General features: G+C 56.2%; 11 protein-coding genes across 11 annotated transcripts; all 11 read right to left on the reverse strand.

Moving 5' to 3' along the window:
• Window positions 1-395: 395 nt before the first annotated feature.
• LINJ_36_3150 (putative ATP-dependent RNA helicase) lies at window positions 396-3,260 on the reverse strand (the record flags this gene model as incomplete). The annotated part of the gene is made up of 1 exon (XM_001469670.1): window positions 396-3,260. One exon carries the CDS (start codon window positions 3,258-3,260, stop codon window positions 396-398), a length of 2,865 nt encoding a protein of 954 aa, XP_001469707.1.
• A 482-nt stretch (window positions 3,261-3,742) lies between these two features.
• LINJ_36_3160 (putative glutathione peroxidase) lies at window positions 3,743-4,201 on the reverse strand (the record flags this gene model as incomplete). The annotated part of the gene is made up of 1 exon (XM_001469671.1): window positions 3,743-4,201. The coding sequence occupies one exon, from the start codon at window positions 4,199-4,201 to the stop codon at window positions 3,743-3,745; it is 459 nt and encodes a 152-aa protein (XP_001469708.1).
• Window positions 4,202-5,045: 844 nt separating this feature from the next.
• LINJ_36_3170 (putative exosome complex exonuclease rrp41) lies at window positions 5,046-5,786 on the reverse strand (the record flags this gene model as incomplete). The annotated part of the gene is made up of 1 exon (XM_001469672.1): window positions 5,046-5,786. The coding sequence occupies one exon, from the start codon at window positions 5,784-5,786 to the stop codon at window positions 5,046-5,048; it is 741 nt and encodes a 246-aa protein (XP_001469709.1).
• A 1,921-nt stretch (window positions 5,787-7,707) lies between these two features.
• On the reverse strand, window positions 7,708-9,024 carry LINJ_36_3180 (clathrin coat assembly protein-like protein; the record flags this gene model as incomplete). Its single annotated transcript, XM_001469673.1, has 1 exon — window positions 7,708-9,024. One exon carries the CDS (start codon window positions 9,022-9,024, stop codon window positions 7,708-7,710), a length of 1,317 nt encoding a protein of 438 aa, XP_001469710.1.
• Window positions 9,025-9,485: 461 nt separating this feature from the next.
• Window positions 9,486-10,034, reverse strand: LINJ_36_3190 (putative pre-mRNA branch site protein p14; the record flags this gene model as incomplete). Its single annotated transcript, XM_001469674.1, has 1 exon — window positions 9,486-10,034. One exon carries the CDS (start codon window positions 10,032-10,034, stop codon window positions 9,486-9,488), a length of 549 nt encoding a protein of 182 aa, XP_001469711.1.
• Window positions 10,035-10,433: 399 nt separating this feature from the next.
• On the reverse strand, window positions 10,434-10,862 carry LINJ_36_3200 (conserved hypothetical protein; the record flags this gene model as incomplete). The annotated part of the gene is made up of 1 exon (XM_001469675.1): window positions 10,434-10,862. One exon carries the CDS (start codon window positions 10,860-10,862, stop codon window positions 10,434-10,436), a length of 429 nt encoding a protein of 142 aa, XP_001469712.1.
• Window positions 10,863-11,534: 672 nt separating this feature from the next.
• Window positions 11,535-13,655, reverse strand: LINJ_36_3210 (cullin-like protein; the record flags this gene model as incomplete). Its single annotated transcript, XM_001469676.1, has 1 exon — window positions 11,535-13,655. The coding sequence occupies one exon, from the start codon at window positions 13,653-13,655 to the stop codon at window positions 11,535-11,537; it is 2,121 nt and encodes a 706-aa protein (XP_001469713.1).
• An 859-nt stretch (window positions 13,656-14,514) lies between these two features.
• On the reverse strand, window positions 14,515-15,219 carry LINJ_36_3220 (fibrillarin; the record flags this gene model as incomplete). The annotated part of the gene is made up of 1 exon (XM_001469677.1): window positions 14,515-15,219. One exon carries the CDS (start codon window positions 15,217-15,219, stop codon window positions 14,515-14,517), a length of 705 nt encoding a protein of 234 aa, XP_001469714.1.
• A 1,060-nt stretch (window positions 15,220-16,279) lies between these two features.
• LINJ_36_3230 (putative lipoate protein ligase) lies at window positions 16,280-17,077 on the reverse strand (the record flags this gene model as incomplete). The annotated part of the gene is made up of 1 exon (XM_001469678.1): window positions 16,280-17,077. One exon carries the CDS (start codon window positions 17,075-17,077, stop codon window positions 16,280-16,282), a length of 798 nt encoding a protein of 265 aa, XP_001469715.1.
• Window positions 17,078-17,652: 575 nt separating this feature from the next.
• On the reverse strand, window positions 17,653-20,127 carry LINJ_36_3240 (conserved hypothetical protein; the record flags this gene model as incomplete). Its single annotated transcript, XM_001469679.1, has 1 exon — window positions 17,653-20,127. The coding sequence occupies one exon, from the start codon at window positions 20,125-20,127 to the stop codon at window positions 17,653-17,655; it is 2,475 nt and encodes an 824-aa protein (XP_001469716.1).
• Window positions 20,128-23,623: 3,496 nt separating this feature from the next.
• LINJ_36_3250 (putative ATP synthase) lies at window positions 23,624-24,274 on the reverse strand (the record flags this gene model as incomplete). The annotated part of the gene is made up of 1 exon (XM_001469680.1): window positions 23,624-24,274. One exon carries the CDS (start codon window positions 24,272-24,274, stop codon window positions 23,624-23,626), a length of 651 nt encoding a protein of 216 aa, XP_001469717.1.
• Between the last annotated feature and the right edge of the window lie 931 nt (window positions 24,275-25,205).

Consider the following 25,205-nt stretch of genomic DNA (forward strand, 5'->3'; position numbering starts at 1 on the left):
CGAAGTAGGCCTACACAGCACCAAGTGCACCCCCTTCCCTTCCCTTCCCTTCCCCCACACATACACCGGCATAAACGCAAGTGCACAGGAGGCACTGATCCTCTTACTCTTTAGGTTCGGAATTCATTTCTGTACGCAGAGTCCACTTTTCTTACCCCATCCGCAGGAGAGAGACGGCAACTGCGCGCGAGGGGGACTGAGGGACAAGACTCACTTATTCGAGAACGCCGATGCGATGCTTAGCATGTTACTCACAAAACACCAAAGAAAAGAAGGGGTGGGGTTACAACAGGCCTTGCATACGCCAGCAGCGACAATGTAGCTAACTAGCTGCAGATATACACACACCCACACACGCAAGCATACGCGTGTCTGTCATCATTCACTCAATGCAACTACAAGTACAGTGATGACGCGAAAACGATATCACGCTTGATGAGCTGGATGCCCTTGAGGAACTTTTCGTGCAATTCGATGCTGCCGATGGCCGGCGACCGCGCTGCGGAGGCCAGCTGGCGCAGCATCTCCTCCAGACGACGCATCGTGCGCACAATGTCACCCTCGTACGCCGTGGTCATGCTCACGAGATCGACGAACTTCGCCCCCTTTGCCCACAGGTAGATTACCTCCATGAGTGACGGCATAACCTTCTCCTCCGAGCTGTCTTCTTGGATTAGCCCGCTTTCGGCGCTAACGGTGGCGATGCGAGTAACAATCTCGTTGAGGTCCTTCAGCGGCTGCTCGAACTCCTGCGGCAACGAGAAGCCATCCGGGGTGCGGTGCACGTTGACGAGACATGATAAGAGAGCCACAATCATCTCCGTCTCCATCGAGTTCAGCACGCCTTTGAAGAGCAGCTCCGTCAGCAGAATTTCGTTTTCGTCTGTTGTCGTTATCTCGCACGCTACGCGGGCCTTGCGGAGGATGATGTTGTCCTTGTCGATGTAGTCCAGGCGACGCAGCACACGCATCATCTGCTTCAGCTCTTCGGAGAAGACCGCCTTGCCCATGCCAGCTAGCTCACCCTTCACCTGCTCCAGCTGAGCCTCGAGGTCTGCCTTTCGCTTGTACTTCTCAAACTCCTCCTGCAGCTCTGGGGTGGGGGATATGGCAAGGATGTTGCCCTCTAGCTGCTTTTGCAGGTTCGACAGCTGCGTCTGCAGCTTACTCAGCTGCGCGTCCTCGGCACCCATCTGCGCAGAGGTGAGCACGGGGATGTCGTGACCAAACTGGCGCTGCAGCTTCGACAGAATTTGCACCACCTCGGCACGCCCCCGCTCCGAGTCCGGGCTTTCGGGAAGATTTGTCTTGAGCGTTGAAAGGCACTGCACGTCCGAGAAGTCGAACGTCACTGTGTATAGGTCCGCCTTCTCCGAGGTGTACTCGCTGACCGGGCACGGCGTCAAAGCGCTCGGATTCGACGCGTCCGCCTTCATGCATATCACAGCGGCTTGGATGGAGAAGGTGCTGGGGTCGCTGAAGTTTGGGTTGGTGCTCTTTGCGGCAAACGAGCGGCAGATGCCCCAGCCAAAGTCGCGCTGATCGGAGGCGCGAATGATGTGCACAAAACGGCCTGCCTGCACCCAGTTCTTGAGGAACTTGGGTTGGCGCAGAATGTGGTCCACCTCGTTCTTCTTCTTCGCGATCATGTCCTCGCAAATCGTGTACTGCCGGAAGGCGCTCTCGTGGGTGACGTTGATCGCCTCGATGGACCTGCGCAGAGCGGCACCCTTCTCCTCTAGCGCTGGCTTCTCACGCAGGCGCTGGAATTGCGAGAAGCTGCGCTTCATCATAAATTCAGGATCGACGCCCTCGACGCGCAGCAGGTTCAGCACCATATTGTACGTCAGGTGGAAACTGCTGAGCAGGACGTCGGCGCCACCGCTGGTCAGCTGCTTCAGCGTGTCAGGCTCCACTGCCTCGTCCACCATGGTAATCACAACGCCGACGCGGTCGAGGCCGCGACGGCCGGCGCGCCCCGACATTTGAATGTACTCGCCGCCAGTGAGGTAGCGGTTCTTCTCACCGTCGAACTTCTTGACAGAGGTGAAGACGACGGTACGGGCCGGCATGTTAAGCCCCATCGAGAAAGTCTCGGTGGAGAAGAGAACCTTAACCAAACCCGCCTGGAAAAGAATCTCGACAACCTCCTTCAGAATCGGAAGGAGACCGGAGTGGTGGATGCCGACACCGCGCTTCAGGAGCGGTTGAAGATGCTCAATAGCGGGCAGCTTCCGGTCCTCCTCCGCCAGCGACTCCATAGCATTGTTGAACACCTCCATCACGAGAGCATCCTCTTCGGTGTTATTGAAGTTCAGTCGCGAGAGCGCGAGGGCGTTGCGCTCGCACTCCGCCTTGGCGAAGGAGAAGACGATCACAGGGTACATGTTGCGATCCATCACGAGCTTGACGATCTCCATCATGGACTGCGAGAACCCGCCGTGACTGCGGCCACCGCTACCCTTGTGGTTCCCGCGCGGGTCTTTGGAGGAGCCGTTGCCTGGGCCTGCCGCACCCACACCGTTTGCGCCGCCCTCCGCCCCCATCGACGCGATAGCCTTGCCGAAGTTGTCATCGCGAAATTTGCCTTTTTCATCCACGATGAGGAAGATGCCGTCGGCCCCAGCCGGATACAAGTAGTGCTGTAGCGGCACTGGCCGGTACTCTGTGTGAATGACGTGCACCTTTGTGGTGGGATGGATGTTCTCCACCCAGTCCGCAAACTCGCGCGCGTTCGGGATGGTGGCGGAGAGGAAAACGTACTGGCATCCCTCAGGCAGCAAGCTGATTGTTTCCTCCCACACCACGCCACGCGACTTGTCGCGCATGTAGTGTACCTCATCGAAGACGACGCAGCCCACCTCGCGCAGCATTTCGGTGCCGCGGTACAGCATGCTGCGTAGAATCTCTGTCGTCATGACAAGGCAGTCCGCGTCCGCCTTGATGGTGGTGTCGCCGGTCATGAGACCGACGGAGTCGAACTTCTCGGAGAACTCGCGGAACTTTTGGTTGCTAAGGGCCTTGATGGGGGAGGTGTAAATGATGCGCTTCTTCTCTCGCAGAGCCTTGGCGATGGCGTAGAGCGCCACGGTAGTCTTACCTGCCGACGTGTGCGCCGACACTAGAACACTGTCGCCCTCCTCGAGAGCGTCGATACTCGTCTTCTGGAACGTGTCCAGCTCATAGGGGAAAGTGATGGCCGGGTCGACCTCGCGGCGTGTCCGCTTCGCCACCGGTTCGTCTTCGCGTCTGTCTGACATTGGTAACACTGTGTGCGTGCCTTGGAATCTAGAAATATGTATCTGTGTGTGTGTGTGTGTGCGTGTGTGTTTTCGTGATTCCACGGCGCCGCGATGTGGATACAAGGGTTGTACCCTCGTGCAGATGAGGTTTGTGTGCTCGACCACGTGCGAAGACACGCACTGGGCAAGGGATATAAAGAAGGGGTGGTCGGCGGGTAGCACCAGTGAGGTGGACATTTACGGCAGAGGCAAGATGGAATGAAGGCGGCTTCGGAAAGCTGTGCGGCTTCGCCCTCTCTCGCTATGCTGACTTGGTGAAAAATTTGGTCAAAAAGCACATAGCTCGCGTCTTTTCGATCATCTGTGTCTTTTGTTTTTATTTTTTTGTGCATGAGTGCCCGCGCACGTTTCTGAGAGTTTTGTCAAGGAGGCACGCAGTTCTCGCCTCCTCCTCCTTCACCAAGAGACTCGTGCTGCCATCTTGATTGCTTTCCAACTCACTACAAAACACACTCGATGGACTGCCGCAGCGTGTCCATGGAGCAGCCAGGCTTCAGCTTACGGCGCGGCACACCGCTGCGGTCACACAGGTACTTGGTGTAGTTCCACAGGGGAGCTCCCTTCTGCACCCGTAGCATCTGAAACAGCGGGTCGGCTGAGGAACCCTTCACGTTGACCCGGTCAAAGACAGGAAAGAGCAGCCCAAGGTCCTTGCACCACTGCGCAATTTCGGTATTGTTGAGCGGCTCTTGATTCGCAAACTGCGCGCACGGAAACGCGAGAACGGTGAACCTGCGGGAGCCATACGCCTGTTGCACCTCGTTCAGCATCTCGATGTTGGTGGATGCAAGGCTGCATCGCGACGCCACGTTCACGATAAGCGTCGCATAGCCAGAGTACTTTTGCAAAAAAACAGTCTTGCCATTTTGCACAGCGCTATAGGTGAAGATGGATGCCATGCCAACAGCGAGGTCCCACAGACACACGGAGCTGTCGTGTACAAGCGAGGGAGTAGGCCAAAACCAAAAACAACAGACAGAGAAAAAAGACGCAGGCCACGCGGCGGAGGGAGGGGGAGGGGTGAGGCGTAGCGGTTTGATGCGGCTATGAATGGGAGAAACCGCGCCGAGGAGTTTCTCCTGTGTCGCCAACTTCTGTTTAACGGTGTGCACCACACGAAGGATTCGACAAAAAAGGGCAGAGGGAGAACATACAGCAGCATCAGCAGCAGCATATACGAAGGTGCAGACATGGAAGAGAGCGGCCAATGGGAGAAATGGCCATCCGTACGCGCCCGGTAGGGTGGTGGAGGACGATGGCACCGGAAACAGTCGAGCCTGTAGCAGTGTGGCTGCGATTGGCAAAGAGGAGCGGGAGTGAGGAGCCGCCTGCAAGCGTCTTGCAAGGCCTTGCGCTGCTGTTGCGTGACAAGAGCAGCTCACCTTCTGCTTTTCCAGTGGGCATGACATGATCTCACATACGACGCATACACGCTCTTTTCCTTTTTTGTTGTTCTGCGCTTCGCTTCTTCTTGCGGGCAGTTGCCAAGGAATCGCAAGGAAGGAGGGAGCGATGCGTTACTCGAAGGGTTAGTGCTAGAAAAAACTGCTGGATGCACGACGACAAAAAGCGAGGAAGCGGGGGGAGGGGGGAGGGAGGGCAATAGGAGGTGCTGTGGATGAGGCGGCCAACCAAAACCTAGGTGATACCTCAAACACTTAATGAGCTGCTGCTCCGTTGATTTTCCGAAAGCAGCAGCAGCAGCAGCACAGGGATGCCGTCCCAAGCACAACACGGGTGCAACTAGCTTTTTAGCGTCAAGATCTTCTTTGCATGTTCCTCCAGCGCCTTTCGCATTGCTGTCTCAAAGAGCTTCGTGGCACCCTCCTCCGCGCACTTGAGCAGCCGCGCCGCCGAGTCTGGAGGTAGCCGCGACGCCGTCTCCAGCCAAATGATGTTCCGCGTGTCGTGTCCCGTGAATGCCGCCGCAATCACTGGACACTGAGAGCGCAACTCGTCGTTTGTCAAATCTATCAGCATGTGCTCATCCAGAATGCCTGCATCGATGCAGCACACCGCGTCCCGCATGGCAACGTTTGCATCGATCAGGGCGAGGCACGCCGCGTTGACGCACGCGATTTTCTCGTTCCCGTCCTTCTGAAGGACCTCGATGTAAATGTGAATCTGCGAGTTTGGATACTGGGAGAGGAGAATGACGGAGCGGGCCACTTGCACCACAGCGGCGCCGATGTCCTCCGAGAGCTTGCTACGCCTCTGCGGATTGCGACGGTTTTCTCCAGCAAAAGCGGCGACCGCCACTTCGCACGTGACGAGCCCCTTATCGTGCTTTGCCTCCTGCTTGTGGAGCGACTCTCGCGGCCCAAAGACGCATGCGCACACTTTTGACTGCCCAAGCGTGATGTCGCAACTGCCGTCACACGCGGAAAGCGTGCTGAATGCGATGTCCATGCGCCGTGCCTCCAGCGGGCGACGGCCATCCAGGCGAAGACCCGCTGGACTGACGTACTCCTTTTGGCGAGACATATCGCTGTTCGCTGACAACAACCTCACCGTACCATAAGAGAGGGAATGGCGCACACGAGCAAAAGCAGAGGAAGGGGCCGACAGTATGGCGGTAGGAAGGGAGGGAAGAGAGATCCGTAAGGGGAAGCGAGGGAGGCTTGAAAGGGGGGGGAGATGGGTGGGAGGGTCATGGCAACGAGCATGCGGCTTTCCTGTGACAATCACGATCAAGTGAATGAAGGGGAGGAAGCGGAAGCGCGGAGAAAAACGTAGCATGGTGCACGAGTCTCTTCCCACTCGGAGAGGATGGGCGTATTCGAGCTCCAGACCTAACGCCGGAGCCAACGCATGCATCGACAGCGGTCGCGACGTACGCCACGGTTTTACAAGAAACACAGAGAGTTCATTGCTATTGTTGCTCTGTGCGTGTCTGTATCTGTATCGACGACTGAATCAGATCATTGCAGGTTCAGAAAGGTGGGGGAATCTGTGTAGCAAAAGCTGACGCCTTCCCTCATGGTACGTAACTTGGCCATTGTGCAACGACGACAGATAAACGCTCTCTGTGCGCGTTGATATTTCTGGCTGTGCCCATCATCCCGGGTCGTCATCGCCCCGAGGTGCTGCTTCTGTTCGGACACCCAGCATACGGTGAACGTGCGCGATCGTGCAGTCCTGATGCTGTGCAATCAGACCAATTAGTTCCTGCGCGAGGTCTCTTGAGGCGTTGTAGCGGTGCAAAAGCTCGGCAAGCGGCAACGCGGACAGCTCCCAGCACAGCAGCTGGTAGGGTGTGGCGACGTCCTCTTCGATGGGCATACTCCGTGCGCCCTTGTTTTCGAAATGTTACGCTCACAGTCTTTCTGATTGTCGGAGGCGGTATAGGAGAAACAGAGCGAGAGCGCGGGCGAGGTAGGGAGGGACGGTGACACTCGTTGGCGGGGAAGGCCAGGAGAAACGGGAAACGACAGCCTTTCCTTTTGTTTTCTTCGACCAGGAGGAACACCGTATAGTGTCCCTGCGGGACGCACTCTGTAGATGTGCATCGGTGCGAGTATGCTCGCCACGCATGTCCTCTGCACTTCTTTTCTCACCTTTCCCCTAGATGCAGCCGCAACTGAAGAAAAGGCGAGGAAGTCTTCGTCTTCACGCTATCACGAGGGAGAAGGCAGGCGCATGCTCGAGGCTGACGTATACAGGGTAGTCGAAGCGGATCGCCAGCGTCTTCCATCGGCTCATCATCATGCGCTTGCATCCGGGGGGCGGGAGCTGTAGAGAGGAAGTAAGCGCACCAAACATAAAATCAACGCAACAAACAACGAAACACAAGGGGCCGCAAACAAGAAGGGAGGACAGAGAGACGAAAAGAGCCAAGGCCTACCACACACAGCACACACACGCATACGTACGTGCACACAGCTGCCCATATGCCACGTGGGGTGGCAACGGCAACATATACGCGTGTATGTGTGTGTGTGATGTGTGGATAGGGGATGCCCAAGGCACGACGAACGACGAAGAAAGCGAAACACGGAACAGGAGAGTTACAACAGCGCAACAAAGCGGACTGAAGCGCGTCGCGAACACACGAGGCAGGATGCGTGTGCAGTTGTGGCGGCTGAATGGGAGAGCGAAAGGGCAGCTGACGACCGTCAAGCGGATTTAGCGCTCCATCGCGTTGACGGGAGGAGGTGGATGAGGCCCGAGAAGTCGCCCTTCTCCCTCACCGGTTTCTTTTATCACCGTTGCAAGCCAGTGCCTCGCTTCCGCTCCTCCCTCCCCCTCCTCCACTTCTTTAGGGTTTCCACACCATGCCTGCATTCGAAGAAGAGCACCTATGCACACATGCATCCACACGCACGCCACATGTAGAGCGGATGGTGAGTTGAATGGGGGAGCAGCGGGTGCGGTTCTACACACACGGCGGCACACACAGCGTGCGCTATATGCGGCACTGATAATCACCCGCCATGACGGTGTAGCGAATCCATTTGCTTGCCGTGTACATCAACGTTGGCTCCTTGACGACCAGCTCATTGATGCGCAAGCCTGTAAGCGACAGGGACACACACTGGAACGCGATGCGGATAGGCGGCTTCGTCCACAGCAACTCCGTGTTCTCCGTCGGGGCAATCTGGCGGATCTCTGCGAAGAAAGTGATTTCCTCCCCACTCTTCACCTCCGGCAGCTTCCAAACGATGGCGTGGCTTACGGGGTCATAATTAGCCTTGCCACGCCCCACCTTCACTTCAGCAGTAGCTGTATTGTCCGGACAGGCGACGCTCACCTGGACGTCTTTGGCGGCCCGACCAGCTGAGGTGTCTGAGCGTAGTGTGAACTCGACCTCCGTGCGTGTCTTCGAGATCTCTCGTGCCTTGGCCGACAGCACCTTCATCGGTGGCTGCACGTTCACATTGGAGCGGTACGTCATGAGGGTGAACTTTCCATCCGGCGGCACAAAGGTGAGCCGTCGCTCTTCACCAGAAGCTTTGAGGCGGACGCAGTTGTGAAAGGAGATGCTTGACAAGGGAACCACCTCTCCTGTACCACCGGCACCATGGCTCTCGACCGCCTCGTCGATACCGTGACTCATCACTTTCGCGTTCCAGTTCAGCTGGCACTCCGGCATCCCGGAGAGGAAGTTGTTCATCACCACGCGCCCTAACACGCTGCTCTGCAGCGTCTCTCCTGTTTGGGAGAGCAGCAGATTCACATCTTCAAAAACGTCAACGAACACTTCGTTCACACGGAACGCAAGACCCTCCACCCGCCACGGCGTTTCGCCGGTCATCCTATCGGCGATGCGCTCCGATTCGCGAGTGCTCTTCAGAACGGCAGCATCCACGCCGTCTTTCGTGATAAATTCCTTCATTGCCTCTGCGTCCGTCAGGATGGGGTATCCGAAGTCCATCGACTCATCGATGATGCCCTGCAGAGCAACAAAGTTCTCCTTGATCCGCTTTTCGTCCAAGCCCTCGTAGTCATTTTGGATGTGCTGCAGCAGCCGTGCACCGTACTGGAGACACATGAGGCAGTTGACATTTGAGTCGGACACCATCACGACGTACAGCTCCGTCAGCTTAAGATGAATGAAGCACATGCGTTTCACAATGTTGACAGGGCAACGGTCAACCTGCTTTGTAGAGATGATCTCACTGCAGAAGGTTTCGGCTAGCGACCGCACAGAGTTTCCAGCCCGAAACGTCCGCGAGAGCACCACGTCTCCGCGGGAGTTCAGGAACATCAAAACTGATAGCATTGCTTGCTGCAAGGCCGCTGCTTCGCCTGCAAGCTACAGCCCAATGATGCAATGAGTTTTGTGTACGTAGGATGTGATGTGCGGTGCTCCCATACTATTCAACAGAGGGGATAGGGGGGAAGGGAGGCGGAGTGCAGGGAGGAAGGCCTTGACAAACAGGGCATGAGAGGAGTTAAGACAGAGGAGTCGGGAAAGGAAAAGGGAGGAGGCACAGCACAAACGCCGCTTCGCGTGACGTAACACCACTGTGCGCGCACTGAGCAAGTTCGCCCTCGCTTTTAGTCGGGTCTGCAGAACAGTTGCATGTCTTTCTCACGCACTCATCTCGGAACGCACACACACACACGTGCAAACACATACGCACACGGCTCCAAATACGCGACACCACCAACAACCATAACTGCACGCGCGAAACATAGTAGTAGCTGCTAAGAGCAGATGCAAAGTGTCTGCGCGGCTCGTCACTCTTTCGGCTCATCAGCGGCATGTGCGACGTCGGCAATGTGTTTCTTGTATTCCGCCTGCATCTCCCGCTTCCGCTTCCGCCGTTCGAGGGCCTTTTTATCTCTCTCTTCTTCGTACACAGACACTCGAAGCACGCGGTCCTTGCTGAGAGCGTACTCGTTGAGTGCGCCGACTGCATTATTTGCGGCCTCACATTGCTCGTACACAACAATGGCGCAGCCCTTCGTGATGGAGGATGACCCGATACGGATTTGCTGAATACCCCCGTAGGCGCCAAAGAGGGAGTACAGGTACTCACTGGTGCATTGCTTTGAGGGAATACCGGTCACGAGCAGGATGCGCTCATCCGGCATGGCTGCGGCGCGGACGCTCGCGTTGCGTGAACTAGCTTGAGAGCACGCCACAGAGGCAGAATACAAAAAAGCAAGTAGGGGAGGGGGAGGCTGATTCAGTAGAATAGTGAGACACAAGAATAGGCATAGCATGCAGCTGCGGCGTGTGTGTGCACGCTGGCAGACCAAGGGTCGAAAACGAGCAAGCCGCATAATCAATTGCGATAGAGTGTTGTTTTGGAGGAGGGTGGGGCTGCATATGCTCACGTAACAACGGAACTGCGCAGTTACTGACGAGGAAACGCTTCGAACTCTCGCGTTTTGATGAGTTGAACGTCATTTCAGCAGTCACCCACACGCAACCATGAACACAAGAAGCCATGCGTGACACAGAAGCACGACGATACTTTTCACAACCACACAAACTCATAAATGCACAAAAGCGCGTGCTGGAGGAGTGGACGTATCCACATCACACACATCACAGACAACAACAACAAAGAAGAAAAAGTGCCTTTGGTATAATAAGGAGAGAAAAACATAGAGTGAGAAAGCAAAGCCACCTTTGATGCATTGCGTCTTATTGCATTTTTGACTGTTCATTGCTGCCGATCACTCGAGGTCGACGGCAATAGCTTCCACAGAAGGCACGCACGCCACATTGCTCGCGACAACGCCATCGCCGCCGACGAGGACTAAGGTCTGAATGACGCGCTTCAAGAACGCTACCTGCGCTGCATTGTTTGTGATCAGGAGGCTCGGGTCGATCTGCCGCGTGAAGGCTTCGTATCCCTTTTCCGTGGTGCAGAAGAGGACGCGATGACGCTCGATTCCATCAACTGCCTTGACGAGATTAAGGATCTGCCTCTTGTCGTCGGCATCACGAATGCGGCACATCAGATACACCTCCGAGGAAAACGCGTAGAACCGGAGAATTTCCAGCGCTTTTCCCTGGGCTCTCCAGCCCTTGCCGTCGTACAAAACCTCCCATGCGATGCAGATCTTCTTCCCAACGAACGCCTTCTGCTTTATGCGCATCATTGCATCACATGTTTCGCCGGCATCGCGGGGTGCACTCAGAGGCCGCCTTGCAGAGGTCGGCGGCCGCTGCACAGGCCCTTTTCGCCTGTAGAAAATGTACAGCGACACAGCACCTACTACGATGGCAACCAGTGTCGTGGTCGACACAGGTAGCCGCTCAGACACCTCCTCCAGGAAGGATCGACGGATTACGCGAACCATAATGCTGTTTACGTTGTTAGCAAGCTCTCCCCCTTTCTGCGTGATGTGGAACGCCGTCAAAGGAGTGTCAACAACACAGCGAAGACAAACCATAGAGAATAAGGGCAGGATAGAGAGAACAGAATGAAAGCTTCGCCTTTCCAGCAAGGTTGCGCGCACTGCACCAACATATCGCCGAGCTTGCTCTCCTGCTTTTCACCAGACAAGGGCTTGAACCTTCTGCCGTCACCAAAGCGTGGTGGAAAGGAGGCTAGAGGAGCGGGGAGCTTGCGGTTGTTTCCAGCAAGTGGACTTAGGCGGTGAGGATAAAATGCCCTTGAACACGCCGCCTACGATCTGTTACTAGTGGTACGCAACAGAAAAGCGCGAAAAAAGAAAACAGCTACACAATTCACTTGAAAGTGTGTCGGAGAAGAGAAGCTAGTGATTTGTTGCCCCATTTTCTTTTTAATGAGAAATACGACGTGTTTTTCACGAACAGTAGAAGTAGCAGTGCGCCGATTCACCTCGCGTTATCAACCCTTTCTCTATCAGAGCGTCTATGCGCAGCTTAACATCCGCTCGTGTAGGGGAGCATACATCCCGCAGCGCACTTTCGATGGCGCCGCATAAAGTTTGGTAATCCATACTGTTATGCTCTTTCAGGAGCTTCACGATTGTGGCATCCAGGCTCATTGTTCGTGCGCCATCCATGCCTTTGCGAGTGGCGGTGGAGGCGCCACCGCCGTCGTGAGCCGACTTCTGCACCCCTGCACTCACTTTTACCTTCGGCTTCGAGGAGTAAAAGTTACGATTAAACCTAAACTCCGTTCCGTTGCGCTCGGCAAGACCAACGTGGCAAAGGGTGTTGAACTGAGTAAGTACCTCGTCACAACTGAGCGCACCTTGTCGAGCGACGACTGCAACGCTCAAGTTTTCATCCGAGTTCAGTGCCATGATACTGTTCACAAAATGAGTGTGCGCCGACACATGGTACGCTCTGCCAGCATGGCAAAGCTGAAAAGCAATCGAGCCCAAACTCATCTGAAACACGAGCTTCCGACCATTGTGGCGCCGGCGGTAGTAATCCTGAAAAACGCGCTTGCACGCTTCCATGCTCTGCGGAATGCTAAGAGGAATGTTGGTGTACTGCGGCCACAGACCGCTTGTCAAAACAAGGACATCGAACTCTAGGGGAGGGGATATCTTTTTCGTCTTCATATCTGCTATCAGCTTTTCCTGCGCAGCCGTGGCACTGCGGATATCCTCAACCATTTTTTGAAATCGATTCACCACACTTGATCCGTAGATGTTGAAAAGGCGGTCAATAAAGAGACACTCCATATCCACCGCGTGCGGCTTCGCGTAAATCAAGCGAACTGCCAGGTGACTTCGAAACGCCACTTCAAAGGCCTCAAGATCAGGCGTCAGCTGCAAAATAGTAAGAACATTGTTTCCTACTGTGCTCACAATATCATCCTTGCCTTGCCGAATACCGTTGTCGTAGTAAACCGAGAGGGTTTCCATAAAGCGCGTATCATTGCCCAAGACGTTGCGAATAACACGTAAAAATGGTGACGGGCTATGCCCTTCTTCCGATGGAAAGAGGCCGTCAAGCGCTTTTGCCCTCTCAATCAGTTGCAGCATCTTTTGTACCCCTGGAAAAGGAAAGGTGCTTGTGTCTCGATCGTTTATGATGTCCTCGCATTTCTCTTTCAGTACATGCGCAATAACGTCAGTGACGTCCTTCTCCCGCTTCATCGCACAGAAAACCTGCACAAAAGTGGAAATGCTGGCTACATCCCACTCCTCCAGCATCTGCACCAAGCCTGTCGGCCCCGTCAGCATTTCATTTACAGATGATGGATCGCTGAGAACGAGTGAGGAGTAAAGTGCGCTTTTCAGCTTGTCCAGTAGAATGTAGAAGAACGTATCGGCATACTTGTGGCTCTCGCTACACACAACGTTCTGTACCCACTGCAAATAACCGCTAGTGGTGAGAGCCTGCTTCTGCTGCTCCCCTTGCACAACATACTTATCGACCATTGCATCGACGAAGGGGGTTTCCATGCAACGTGCAAAGTACTTACTGCCTTCTGCGGTGTATAATTCCTGGCCAATGTCCCGAATCGTGGACTCTGCGGCAGGCACGTGAATCAGCTGCTTGATGGAGGCAATCAGACACGCAGAGACTTCAGGATTGCCTAAAGTAGAGGAGCAAAAGATACGCTCGCCAAGATGTTCGATGGAAGAATGATGGCAGGCGTACATATAGTTCTTGTTGAAGTACAAGAGAATGTTGCTGATTTGGCTCACGGAGTCATTGTAGTCCTGCCACTCACGCAAAAAATCGGCAACATACGTTGAAGAGCCATCGATTCGATTGACGATGATGGAAACTTGGGCAAAAAACTGTTCTTCCAGCTGCTCCAATACGAGGCTCCCGTAATGTGCTTGGCACAACTGAAAAACAGAGTGGTGTATTCTCTGGAACGAGTTCTTCGACACCTCTTTTTTGAAAATGCAGCGTATTGTCTCCTCAATAATACTCCACTTGTCAGAAAAGGTGGAATACTCTGCCATGCGCTTTCGACTCGACACCAAACTAGACATTGAAAACGCAAAGCGTTCTTTTGCTGACTGACATCACAGAGCTAGTATTCAATATGAGAAAGAAAAGTTCACGGACTAAAGCGAAGAGCAGTTTCTCCTTAAAGCACAAAAACAAACGAGAAGGAGGTTAGAGCAAAAGCGAGAGCACTGGCTGTTGCAAAAGGGAGTGCATCCTTTTCTGAATTGCTCGTGCCGGCACGAGGTACGGGCGTGACAATATATGCGAGAGCACATACTGTGCAGCGCGGCTGAGTAGGCATAACAGACTGCGAGAGTCGTTAACTAAATAAGCTGATGGTTTCACCACTGGTACTGTAAGGAAACGAGTTCAGTGCCAACACAGTTGACCAGATGCTCGTAGCCTGTTTACTTTTTTAATCAGTATTTTGTTGTTCTTCCCTTTACCACATTAGTGAAATGCTTAGATAAATATATCGATTAACAACAAAAGCAACGATGTTAACGCGCCTTAAACTGTTAGCAACACCAAAAGAAAACAGATAACATGCTACCTTTTACCTGCGTTGTGGTTTCCACTAGCATCCCCCGCATGGGATCGAAGAGCGCGACATGGAAAAAAAGAAGGACTCTTGCCAGGAGCCCTGCTTCAGTTCTTTTTTTATTTTTACTGGTTTCACAACTTTCTGCTTTTGCCACCGTCAACAACCATGCATTACAAGAAGCAAAACTTGCCTTTGTGTTTGCTTTCCAGGCACATCCGCTAGAAAACAACAACAACAAAAAGGAAAGCGGCGACACAAGCTAAGAGTGCGATAAACCGACAGACAGTCCCCATCACACACGCAATCCAAATTGCTCAGCACAGTGTGTCAAATAGGGATGGCATGTGCTTAGCGCATTATTGCTTCGACTTCTTGACAGGGCGATACACGCCAACAACTACAGCGTGGTCGCGCTCGAATGGCTCAAGAGACACCTGCTCCAGCGGCTTCAGCTTGTCCTTCTTCAGCTTGTTCAGCTCCGACGCGATGACTACAGGGGCCTCCAGGGTGGAGTCAATGCAGTTAGCCTTGATAGAGATTACATAGTGACCACCATTCTGCAGAAAAGCTTGTGCATTGAGTGCAAGAATTCGCGCTTGGTCTGGCTGGGCGACATCCATGAAAATGCAATCCACCATCGGCACAAGCATACGGTACTTCATGGGGTAGCGGGCATCCTCAATAATGGGCACAATATTCGGGCGGCGCTTCGACATCTCCACTAAATCACGGCCTACACGGTGCGAGAACTCCACAGCATACACCATTCCCTCCGGGCCCACAAGGTCGCTCACATGGCTGACGGTGGTACCCGTTGCACCGCCGAGGTACAGCACCTTCGAGCCGGGACCCATGTGAATGCTACTCACACCAGCGTAGATGGCGGAGGCCAGCTTGGAGCGGTAGGGGTTCCACAGACGGTACTCCTTCTTGTCATCACCTCCTTGCGTTGCACCCAGCTCGATACGCTTCTCGCCATAAACGGAAATACCAGGCACCATGTTCAGCGTGCAAAGAGAGTCGGTCTTGGCCTTAGAAATGAACACGCCAGGATGCAGCATGTGTGGCTCCACGATAACCTTGGCACCCGCACCACCGCCGCCACGGCCACCACCGCGACCGCCTCCACGGCCACCACCGCGACCGCCGCCACGGCCTCCGCCACGCGCGCCGCCGCGACCGCCGCCACGGCCTCCACCACGCGCGCCGCCGCCACGGCCACCGCCGCGACCGCCACCGCGGCCACCACCGCCACGTCCAAAGCCACCGCGCATTTTCGACTCTTGTTTGGCTTGCGAAGCTTGAAAGAATACTCTCTGTTATGTTCACATGGGATTATTTGTTGATCGGAGAGCATATCACACATTTGAATGCAAGAGAGGTGCAGGGAAGAATGGAGGAAACACAGAGCGAACTAGAAAGTCTTCATAGAAGCTGTGTACCTGCCTGTGCAAGCAGTTCTATTTCGACGGACTTTGAATTGCATGAAGTTTCTGCGTTTTGGCTGACCTTGACATCATAGAGATCCATGCATGGGTCAGCGTTCCAGTGAGCACATATAGGAATTTGCTATTGCTCTTGTGCACATGCACCTTGTTTCGCCCCAGGGTAATATAATCACGTGCGATGGGCTGGGAAGCGGCGTGTCAAAGCGCTCATGTACCACGAAGGCCCGTTTCCGATGTAGAGAAAATGCGCCAGCGCAAATCAACTCACTGCCGCACCTCTCCGAGTGCGCTTGCGCGCGCCGGCTTTGTCGTTCGCGGCGTCCGGGCTTTTTTGTTTCGGGGCCCTGGCGGCGCTGGGTGAGGTGGTGGTTCGGGCTTTCCTCCGGCGGCCGCCCCCCCTCTCGCCGGGGTGAGGGGCGGCGGCCCCTTCCGGGCCCGGGCCCTAGGGCCCCTTTGGGTTGGCCCAGGGGCAGCAGCGGCGCGGCCCCCGCGGGGGCCGGGGGTTGGTTTTCGTGGCGGGGCGGCAGGGTGGGGGGGTTCCCGCATGCCGCTTTGTAAAGGATGCCTTTCTTTTTTCCGGTTTTGGGTAAGGTGTCGCGCCGGTGTTTTCACAGCCTATGCGCCAGGGCGCGGAAATTTGAGTGTTAGCGCGTGGACGCGATGTGTCCCTGCGCTAAGGCGTTGAAATGCCGGCGGCATCTATTACGCGCTCGTGCCAGTCCGCGTCCGCGGACAAGTCCACCAGCTGCGGCGCAGCGCGGCTCGGCGGCTGGTGAAGACTTTCGATGAACTTTTGCAGCAGAACTGGCGCTGTTGCCTGCACCAGCGGTGACGACTCGGTGATGCCGCGGTGCTGCATTTCGTTGCTGAGTGATGTGGCGCGCCGGTCCGGCAGCTCACACATAATTATGTCGTCGAAGAAGTGCAGATCGCTTGCGACGTTGAGACTGGCTCCATGCATGGAAACCCAACTCCCCAGCTGTAGCCCGATGGCGCCGAGCTTCTGCGCCGGGATGTCTTTGTACTGGTCAGCCCATACCCCAGTCTTGAATCGATGTGTTGGTATGTGGTACATTGCAGCTGTCTGAATCATTGCCTCTTCCAGTGCCCAGCTGAACCACTCAATCGGCGAGCGTGGCTTCCCCGCTGTGCAATCTTTCCACAGAAGTTGGATGTTGACGATTGGGTACATGGTGAGCTGTCCAGGGCCGTGGTAGGTGATACCGCCGCCTCGCCGCGTCTTGACGACGTCGATGCTGCAGTGCGGCGGAAGCCCGTGAGCGGTGTCACGTCGACCTACGGTGTACACAGGGGTGCTGTGTTCCACTAGGATTACGACATCCGGCAAGAGCGGCAGCTTCGACTCACCGCGGCGCACACTCACTTGTCGAGCGATCTTGGCGTTGAATATCGTTTCTTGTAGGCTCAGCACACGCAGGTACTCGCGCTTGCCGATGAAAAATGCCTTCATATGGACCACAAAGGTAAGTGGAGGACTACTTTGTGTGCATGTGTGTGGGGAGGGAGGTGGTGGTTGTGTGTGTGTGTGGGGGTGGGAGGAAGAGCCGAAGTCGGTGACGATAGGGCACGAGATAGCGAGGAAGGCTGCACGGTTGCCGCTGCCCTTGGCATGGTAATATGCAGATGGGTTGACCAAAGGGCGCTGACGAAGTTATCACAGGATCAACTCTCTCCTGCATCCTTGCAGAGACACGGGAGAGCGCAGTGCGTGCGTGCTTGAGGCTGCTAGCAACCCAATGCAGCCACACAGGCAAAGCAAAGGACAGAAACGAAAAACAACGGTAGCGTGCACTTCCTCTTTCTTCCTTGCGTACATCGCGCCCAAAGACACACACTCATGCACACCCAAAATGGAATCAGCTGAAGCGATTCAACCAAAAACAAAAAAGCGAAGCGATCACGCGGTATATACATCGTGCTCTACGTGGTTCTCTGTTGCCCTCTTTGGATGAGGTGGCTGTCCTTGACGTCGTTGATCGGGGTCGAGGATATGACTGACGTGGACAGCGCACAACATTGTCTCCTCTAAAGCACATCCTCGGGCTCGGGTGTGGCGACTTCGGCGGACTTGCCGTCGTCCAGCTCCTCATCGTTGAAATCGCCCTCGGCGCTTTTTTCCTCGTCGCCGTGCTTCTTGTCCAGCCGGTTCTCATCCTCGATGAGGCGCTCAATGTAGCCGAAGAGGAAGTCCTGGAACTCATCATCGCACACGTTCTCCACGAAGTGCGCGGTGAGGGCACCGGCGCCCTGCTCGGCTACCCGCAAGCGTGCGTACCACTGACTCAGCACCATTGTGTCCTCGTTCTCATCCGTCGTGGCGAGCTCGATCACCTTGGGCAGGCCGATGATGCGCAGGATAAACTGTCCGTCCTGCGGCACGGTTGTCTTGAGCGGCGTCAGTGCATTCAGGATGAAGATGTCGTCCACGGCGAGCTCCTGGAAGGCTGCTACCGCAGTCTCGGGAACACAGTAGCAGAAGCACTCGTCCGGGTAGGCCACGGAGGCACTCAGCGCAAGGGCGGTGAAGGCAAGCGGCTGCTGATGCTTGAGAAGGGTGCCGTCCGACAGCTCCTTCAGGAACGTCTCACAGTGCGGCACCAGGCCCTTTCCCTCCTCCGGGTCACAGGAGATGAGTAGCAGCGACAGCTTGCCGTACGACAGGCTCTCCGAAGCCACCTTCTGATCTGCTGCGATGCACATCATATTGATGTCGGAGTAAGGCACTCCTTGCGCTGTCAGATACTCCGCCAGCGTCGGGAGGTCTGCCGTCGTCGACAATGCCTCGTGCACCGGCGTCGTGTTGTTCGTCAGATCCGCCATCATCGTCGTGCTCTGGGGATAGTGGAGCGGCAACGCTGCCACCGTGTTCCACACGTGCATCTCCTCCTCTGTCACCGTTACCCAGCGATTCGTGAAGATCTGATTGACGACGGACTCGTCCTGGTCACCGGTGGTGTTGACAGTGTCGGCCGGCGGCGCAGACGACGGCGCTTCGCCAAGCTCTTCGTCGTCGCCGTCCTCTGGCTCCATGGTGTCCATAGGTGGCTGCGGTGCTGAGGACGGCGGGCGCGCATCTTCCTGGAGCTCCTCGTGCTGGTTGTCATTCTCGGCTGCGCCGGGTAACGCCTGCGTGTCGTCCTCTGTGCGAGCCTCATCAGCCGGCGCGCCCGAAGCCTCTCCCACACCGCTTTCGCCATGCTCCTCTGCAGGCAGGCTTGGTGACGGCGTGGGGGACTCTGCATCTGCTGCAGCCTGCTGCCCCGGCAGCTCCTCGTAGGCGCTGTCAGCTTCATTGCCTTCAGGCTGCTGCATCGCTTGCTGCTCCACTGGGTTAGCCACTGCGGGTTCGCCGAGCTCATGGGTATCTGCGCCTGCCTCATCCGCCTCCGCCGCATCGACGGCGGGCGGCTCGACAACAGGCTCTTCGTCAGCCCCATCCGTGACCGTCTTGGGCAGCTCTTCTTTTTGCTCGTCATTGTGCGACGGCGCGCCGTGCACCGATGAAGCCGCTTCGGCGGTATCTTCCCCGGCGGGTAAGGTCTCCTGCGCTGCGTCTGCGTCCACGTCCACTTCTTCCCCACCGACCTCAGCCTCTTCGTCGCCTGCCGCCGCTTCCTCCACCGCCTCACCGGACTCAGCGGACGACGGCCTTTGAAGCGACGCCCGCGGATCCTCGTCCGCACCTTTCTCCTCTGATTCTGTTGGCTGCAGCTCTTCTGCCGGCGGAGGTGGCGGTGCAGCTGCAGTTGCTGTGGCCATCGCCCGCTTTTTTGCGACGACGGCCAAAATCGCATCCTTCACCCTCCCGCTATCGCCGACGAATGACTGCAGGTCGGCGGCTGACACTGTGGCCCCACTGGTGCTCTGCACCTCGGCCGTGATGTCAGCCAAGTCCGCCTCCGACAGCTCCGCCGCCGAGGCGCCGAGCACCGCTTGCACCGCATGCGCGAACTCGCTCGCGGCCACCTCGTTCTCCGATAGGGAGAAGTGCGACTCCCAAAACCGCAGCACATCAGCGTTCGTGACGTACTCGGAGACAGTGTTCTGCTGATTGCACAGATCACGCACGATGCGGCAGATCTTCGGGGTGTCTATACCCTCCAGCTGTGCTCGCATCCTGCCTTCCTTGTAGAAGGCGAAGAACGGCTTCGAGTGATTCTGGCGCTTCTCGAGCATCTCTCTCCAGAAGCTGACGAGGGTGTCCTTGGAGAACACCATCCCCTTCTGCTGAGGATGATGGGGCTTCATCTCATCTGGGTCCTTGAGGCTCTCCAGCACCGCATTGCACTCCACCGAGAAGAACCGCAGGTGGACCAGGTCGCCGGCGTCGGTGAAGAGACGGCGGAAGGTGTCACTGAGCGCTTTGCAGTGACCCCACTCTGCGTTGTACACATCCAGCACCGCCACACCGTGCTGGGCCTCCGAGAGCTGGAGCTCGCCTTCCAGCTGTGAGGCCGTGGCGATGTTCTTCACCACATCCTTGTGCGCTTGCGTCTGCATCGTCCTTGCGGTGCGTGCTTTCGGGATCCTTTACGATTTGCGTGTGTGTAAAGGAATTTGTCGTCCGTGCATGCAACAATCAAGGAAAGAACAGCGCAGACACCGGCACTGAAAGGAAGAGTAGCAACAACAAAACAATGAGGAGGAAAGGATAGCGATGGGGTGTGGGTGTGGGTGTGGGTGGTGGTGGTGGTGGTGGCTGGGAAATGGGACACACCATGAAAGCACCCCGGGCAGGACTCTCTCGCAGACAAGCACGAATGTGACCTCGAAGCGAATATCAAGCAAGAGGGGGAGAGAACCGCGAAGCTAAAGAAAGAGGCACGTGCGATTGAGTCGCACCTGCCAGGAAGCGTGGTGGCCGGCAGCGCGCGCGTATGTGTGTGGCAAGAGAGGGGAGGCAAGGGGGACCATAAAGAGAACGAGACAAAGGCTTGTGTGTGTGGTGGGGAGGGGGCAGGCGTGATGGACAGAGGGAACTACATGCTCGTCCTCTCCTCCTCTCTCCGTTGCTGCTTTTCCAGCGCGCTTTGGTTGATAGCGCGACTTGCCAGGAGGATGACGCAGACGTGCGAAAAAAAAAAACGACACCACAGGAGAGGAGGGAGGGAGGTTGCATCGCACACCGATGCTGAGTCAGGTACCACCGGTGACAGCGCAAGAGGGGCTGCGTGTGCCTTTACAGCTTCGGCACCATCCGAGAGACGACCCCCGGCCGAGCTTCGAATGGCTCTCGCTTTTGCGTGCACTTTTCCCTACTGAGAAGGAGACGAGAGAGAAAAGGATGCACATTCGAACGCGTCCCTCCCATTCGCTGAGGTGTGTGCGAAGCGGCTCTCGGGTCACAGACGCTCACAAGCACAGAAAAAAACTATATATATATATATATAAGACGTTCGAGCCAGTGCTAATGTACATGTTGCGCAGAACAAGCGGAGGAGGGGAGGTGATGACGAGGAAGACGGTGCCCACTTCCCCGAATCACCCGCCGCCGTCTCCAACTGCGAGGGGAGGGGGGAGGGAGAAAGAGAGAGGAGGGCTATGAAGAAGGATGGAGAGCCACTCCAGAGAACAGAATACCACTTATGCACCGGCATTCCAAAAGGGTGGCTGTGCAGAGCGGCTTCCTGCGCTTCACCTGAAGCTTACCCGACGATTGTTAGCCGCTTGCCGCACCGACCTCAGTGGGCGTCTGGTGCGCGTGCTTCTTTGGCGCCACAGTGTGCACACGTCGCCGCCGTGGTGCCAACAAAGTGAGTTTGAATGGGTGGAAGAGCTATCGCCTCGTGAGAGGTGCGAGCAGGCGACGAAGTCGGCGGCGTACTAGCGACGGAGCGCGGTCGAGCTTGTGGAGTGCCTGTTGATCGTGTGGAGGGAGTGTGCGAGGTCAAGAACATGCCGACGGGGGCGAGCGGCTCAGGTGGGGCACTCACGGAGCTGTGGCACGCTTGATCTCTGCCTTCATTATTCATCAGAGCGAATGTGGGTGGGCCGTGACTTTGGAACGGCCGCGGTGATATGAGCGGCAGCGTTGACGGCTTCGCAGGCCCCTGCGCCACAGGGTGTGGTGTGCAGTGATCTCGTTGGCATACATGAGATACATTTCCGTCGTGCGGTTCTTCTGTGGCTGTCCGTATCGTCGAGGCCGTGACGTTGCCACTGTGAGGTAGATACTCCTCCTCCATCGTCGCCGTGCCCCATAGCGTTTGCAGATCGCTCAGTCGCGACCGTAGCGCAGAGACGGTGATGCCCTCATTTGGAGTAACGTCCATTAGAACGGATCATAGGCTACCGTGACACACACACACACACACACACACACGTCGTTAAGAGCAGCAGTGTGGTTGCTTTCATCACAGGCAACGTCTTTGTTCACGTAGAAGGTGGGAAAAACAACACAGGCGATGGACGAGAGCAATAGACGAAGGTGGATGGAGGGAGAGAGGGTCGTGGGCGGAGGCGCAGCCCCGCTTTTTTAGTAACCGGGTGATGTCATGACGGCGAACAACTCACACCAGCACTTTTATTGCGTCTTGTTTACTGCGCACTCCGGTTACATAGTGAGACGCAAGACATTGCGCTAGGTGATGGGCACTGAACGTGAACATGTCGTAACGACAAGCGCACACATCTTCGCACACCCCTTTTGAGGCCCACCTTCGTCGCATGAGAGTGAGAGAGAGAGAGAGCGGTGGCGTCAGTGGGGTTGCTGTTTTGTTTATGACCTCCCTCCCCCTTCTGCCTGAGCGAGGGTCACAACGCGTGCCACGAAGCCCATTTTCTCTTTGAGCTTTCCGTCCTCAGCACCAACGGGTGACCGCCATCGTCCACTCAACCACAAAAAAACAACATAAAGCACCTCGGCCACCCCTTCCCCTGAACACCAACACACATGAACGAAGTGCAGAAGCGCACCGCACAACACCAACGTCATCGGCCAACACACACCGACTCAAGCCGAAGAAGGAGAAGGACGAGGGGAAGGGGAAGGGGAGACGATCAAGAACCAGGGCGAGAGAGGGTGAGAGACAGGGAAGGGCCTTCATCCAGTCCAGCACACAAGGGGGTGCACACACCAGCTATATATTTCTTGGAGGGGGAGGGGGCAGCGATAGTGGAAACGGCAAGATAATCGAGGACAAAAGCAAAGAAAGGGAGATCGATATGCTGATTTCAAGCTCTTGATGCGTGTGACTCGTAAAGGGCTACGGGCACTGTGTCTTATGTCTGCCATACTCATGCACCCTTTCTATCCACTCCCCTCCCCCTCCCCCTGCACACACACACACACACACACACACACACACACACACACGACAGCGACAAAAAACAACGAAAATACCGAAACACGCGCACACTTGGATGCAAGCCGCTCATCTCATGTGGAAAAGGGCAGAAGCAAGGGAGGGAGGCAGAGACGCGACGTGTGGAGAAGGCTTAGAGGAGGGGGAGCGAGAGGGGATGCATGGGCGAGGAATAGGGCAGAGGGAAGGGGAGGACGGAGACGAAGACGCGGAGCAACACAAGCGATGGTGCCACGTTACACAATCCAAGGCGGCTTTGAAGCCTCAAGCAGACTTCCTTCCTCCTTTTTATGGGGCTGCTTGTGTGTGCGCACGCGCGTGCAAGTGTGCGGGCCACGCTCTTTCGGCCGCTCTCCGCTGCCCCCTTTTGCTCCTCTTACTTGTCGGTTTCATATTCGATTCATTGGGAGGGAACAGACAGCTCTTCAGAGTGGTTTGGAGGTGCAGGAGAAGCACAACCAATCCCGTCGGCTTCAGGCTCCCTCCGTTCTTCACTAACCCCTTCCCTCAAACCGGCGCGCTCCTCACCTGCGCTCTGCCTGCAAGTGCGCCCTCCCAATCCCTGTCTCCGCCACGCTCTCCTCGCTATATCTTTTCGAGTCTTCACTTTTCCCTTTATCGAATGGAAGTCGCGCGCACGCCCCCACTTCCTGCGTCTCCCTCGCGTGGGTCGCTCATTGCAGCCTCCTCCGTTACAGTGGCGCCTCGGGGTTGAAGAGGTGAAAGCGCACCGTGGGCAGCTGCTCATCGAAGCACGTCTTGGTGCGGTAGGACAACGTGTTGTTGCACACGACGCGGCCGTCGGTTGACTTCACCACTACGCCGCCCCACGCCTCGGCTGTGTTGAGGTAGGTCTTGCTCGTCTGGATCGAGATGGTGGCACCGGTCTTCTCCTTGTACCACCGCTCCAGCTCCGGAATCTCGCGCGCGACCTCGGCCTCGTCCTCCTTGCGGCACTGTACGACAGCGTCCGTGCGGATGGACATGAGAGACTGGTGGATGAGACGCACCAGCATCGGCTTGTACTGGGACGGGTTGTTGACCATAGCCACAATCTTCTGGCGCGTCTGCTCGTGCAGCTTCTCCATAGTCCTCGCTCGCTCCTCCATGACGCGCATGCGCTGCACCTTCGAGAAGTTGGCACGAGCCACACGGCGGTCCACATCAACCTGCTTGAGCTTCTTCTCCGCCATGGCGCGTATCTTCGCCTTCTCCGCTTCGACCAGGCGCATCTTCTCCACGTCATACTCCTCCTGCGCCGCCGCCTCGAGCTCCTCGGCCTTTTCTTGAGCCTCGCGCTCAATGAAGTCGATCATCGACTGAATTTGGCGTGCCTCGCTCATGGCTGAAGATTAGACGGACGGGTATCGGATGTATAGATGAGAGGAAGGAGGGAGGGGGAGCGATGCACAGATGCCACGGAGGACGCACCAGCTCTGTTCAAGGAGTGTGTGGGAAGGTGCAATGAAGACGGAAATCACGGGGCAATGCACGCACGCGTGTGTAAGAGGGTTGCTTGGCTAGACGATAGTTGGTGATGTAACCTTGAAGGCGCGCGCGCGTGCGTGTGTGGTCGTTTGTGTGGGAGCCAAAAAAAAAGGGAGCGAGGAGTAAGACAGGAGGAGATGTACTCACAAGGACGGGGAGGGGAGCGCGTGGCATGGGAAAGGCCCACCAATCTGGGCGACTGGGGAGGGGGAGTCACAGAGGCGGCAACAACGCACGACACGACGGCATGAAGGCCCACCACATCATCGCCCAACGTTCCCTGCCTCTTTCCCTCTTGAGTTTCCATGTGAGGCGTTCAAAGCGAAAGCAAAAAGGCAAACCGGTGAACACCGGCCGCGTCACACCCACACCGACACCCATCGTTTCGGTCAAACGCGCATACGAAGCAACGCCAACAACAACACGAACACAACAGTAGCAACGCGGCCTCAGCACGCCACTGCCATTGCTGAACGCGCCACGGATTAGCGGTACTGCGCCCACACCACCATAAACAGGAGCGGGGCAGTGACTGGTAGAACATGGCCGCGCCACAGTCGGAAGCGCATGCTGTGCACCGACACCAGCATCGCGTAAAAGGCCCACCCGCTGAACACCGTCAGCAGACTGCCAGACGGGACCGTGCGAAAGGGCGCCATAGCGGCACCGCTGGTGGCACCAAAGATGAGGAGGTAGTTGTGAAATGTTGTGAACCAGCGAATTCCCTCTCCACAGGAGAAGAAGACGAAGAAGCACATGCACCAGCTGGCCACCGCGTACACCCAG

The sequence above is a fragment of the Leishmania infantum genome, chromosome 36 (genome assembly GCF_000002875.2).
Source record: "Leishmania infantum JPCM5 genome chromosome 36".
NCBI lineage: Eukaryota > Euglenozoa > Kinetoplastea > Trypanosomatida > Trypanosomatidae > Leishmania > Leishmania infantum.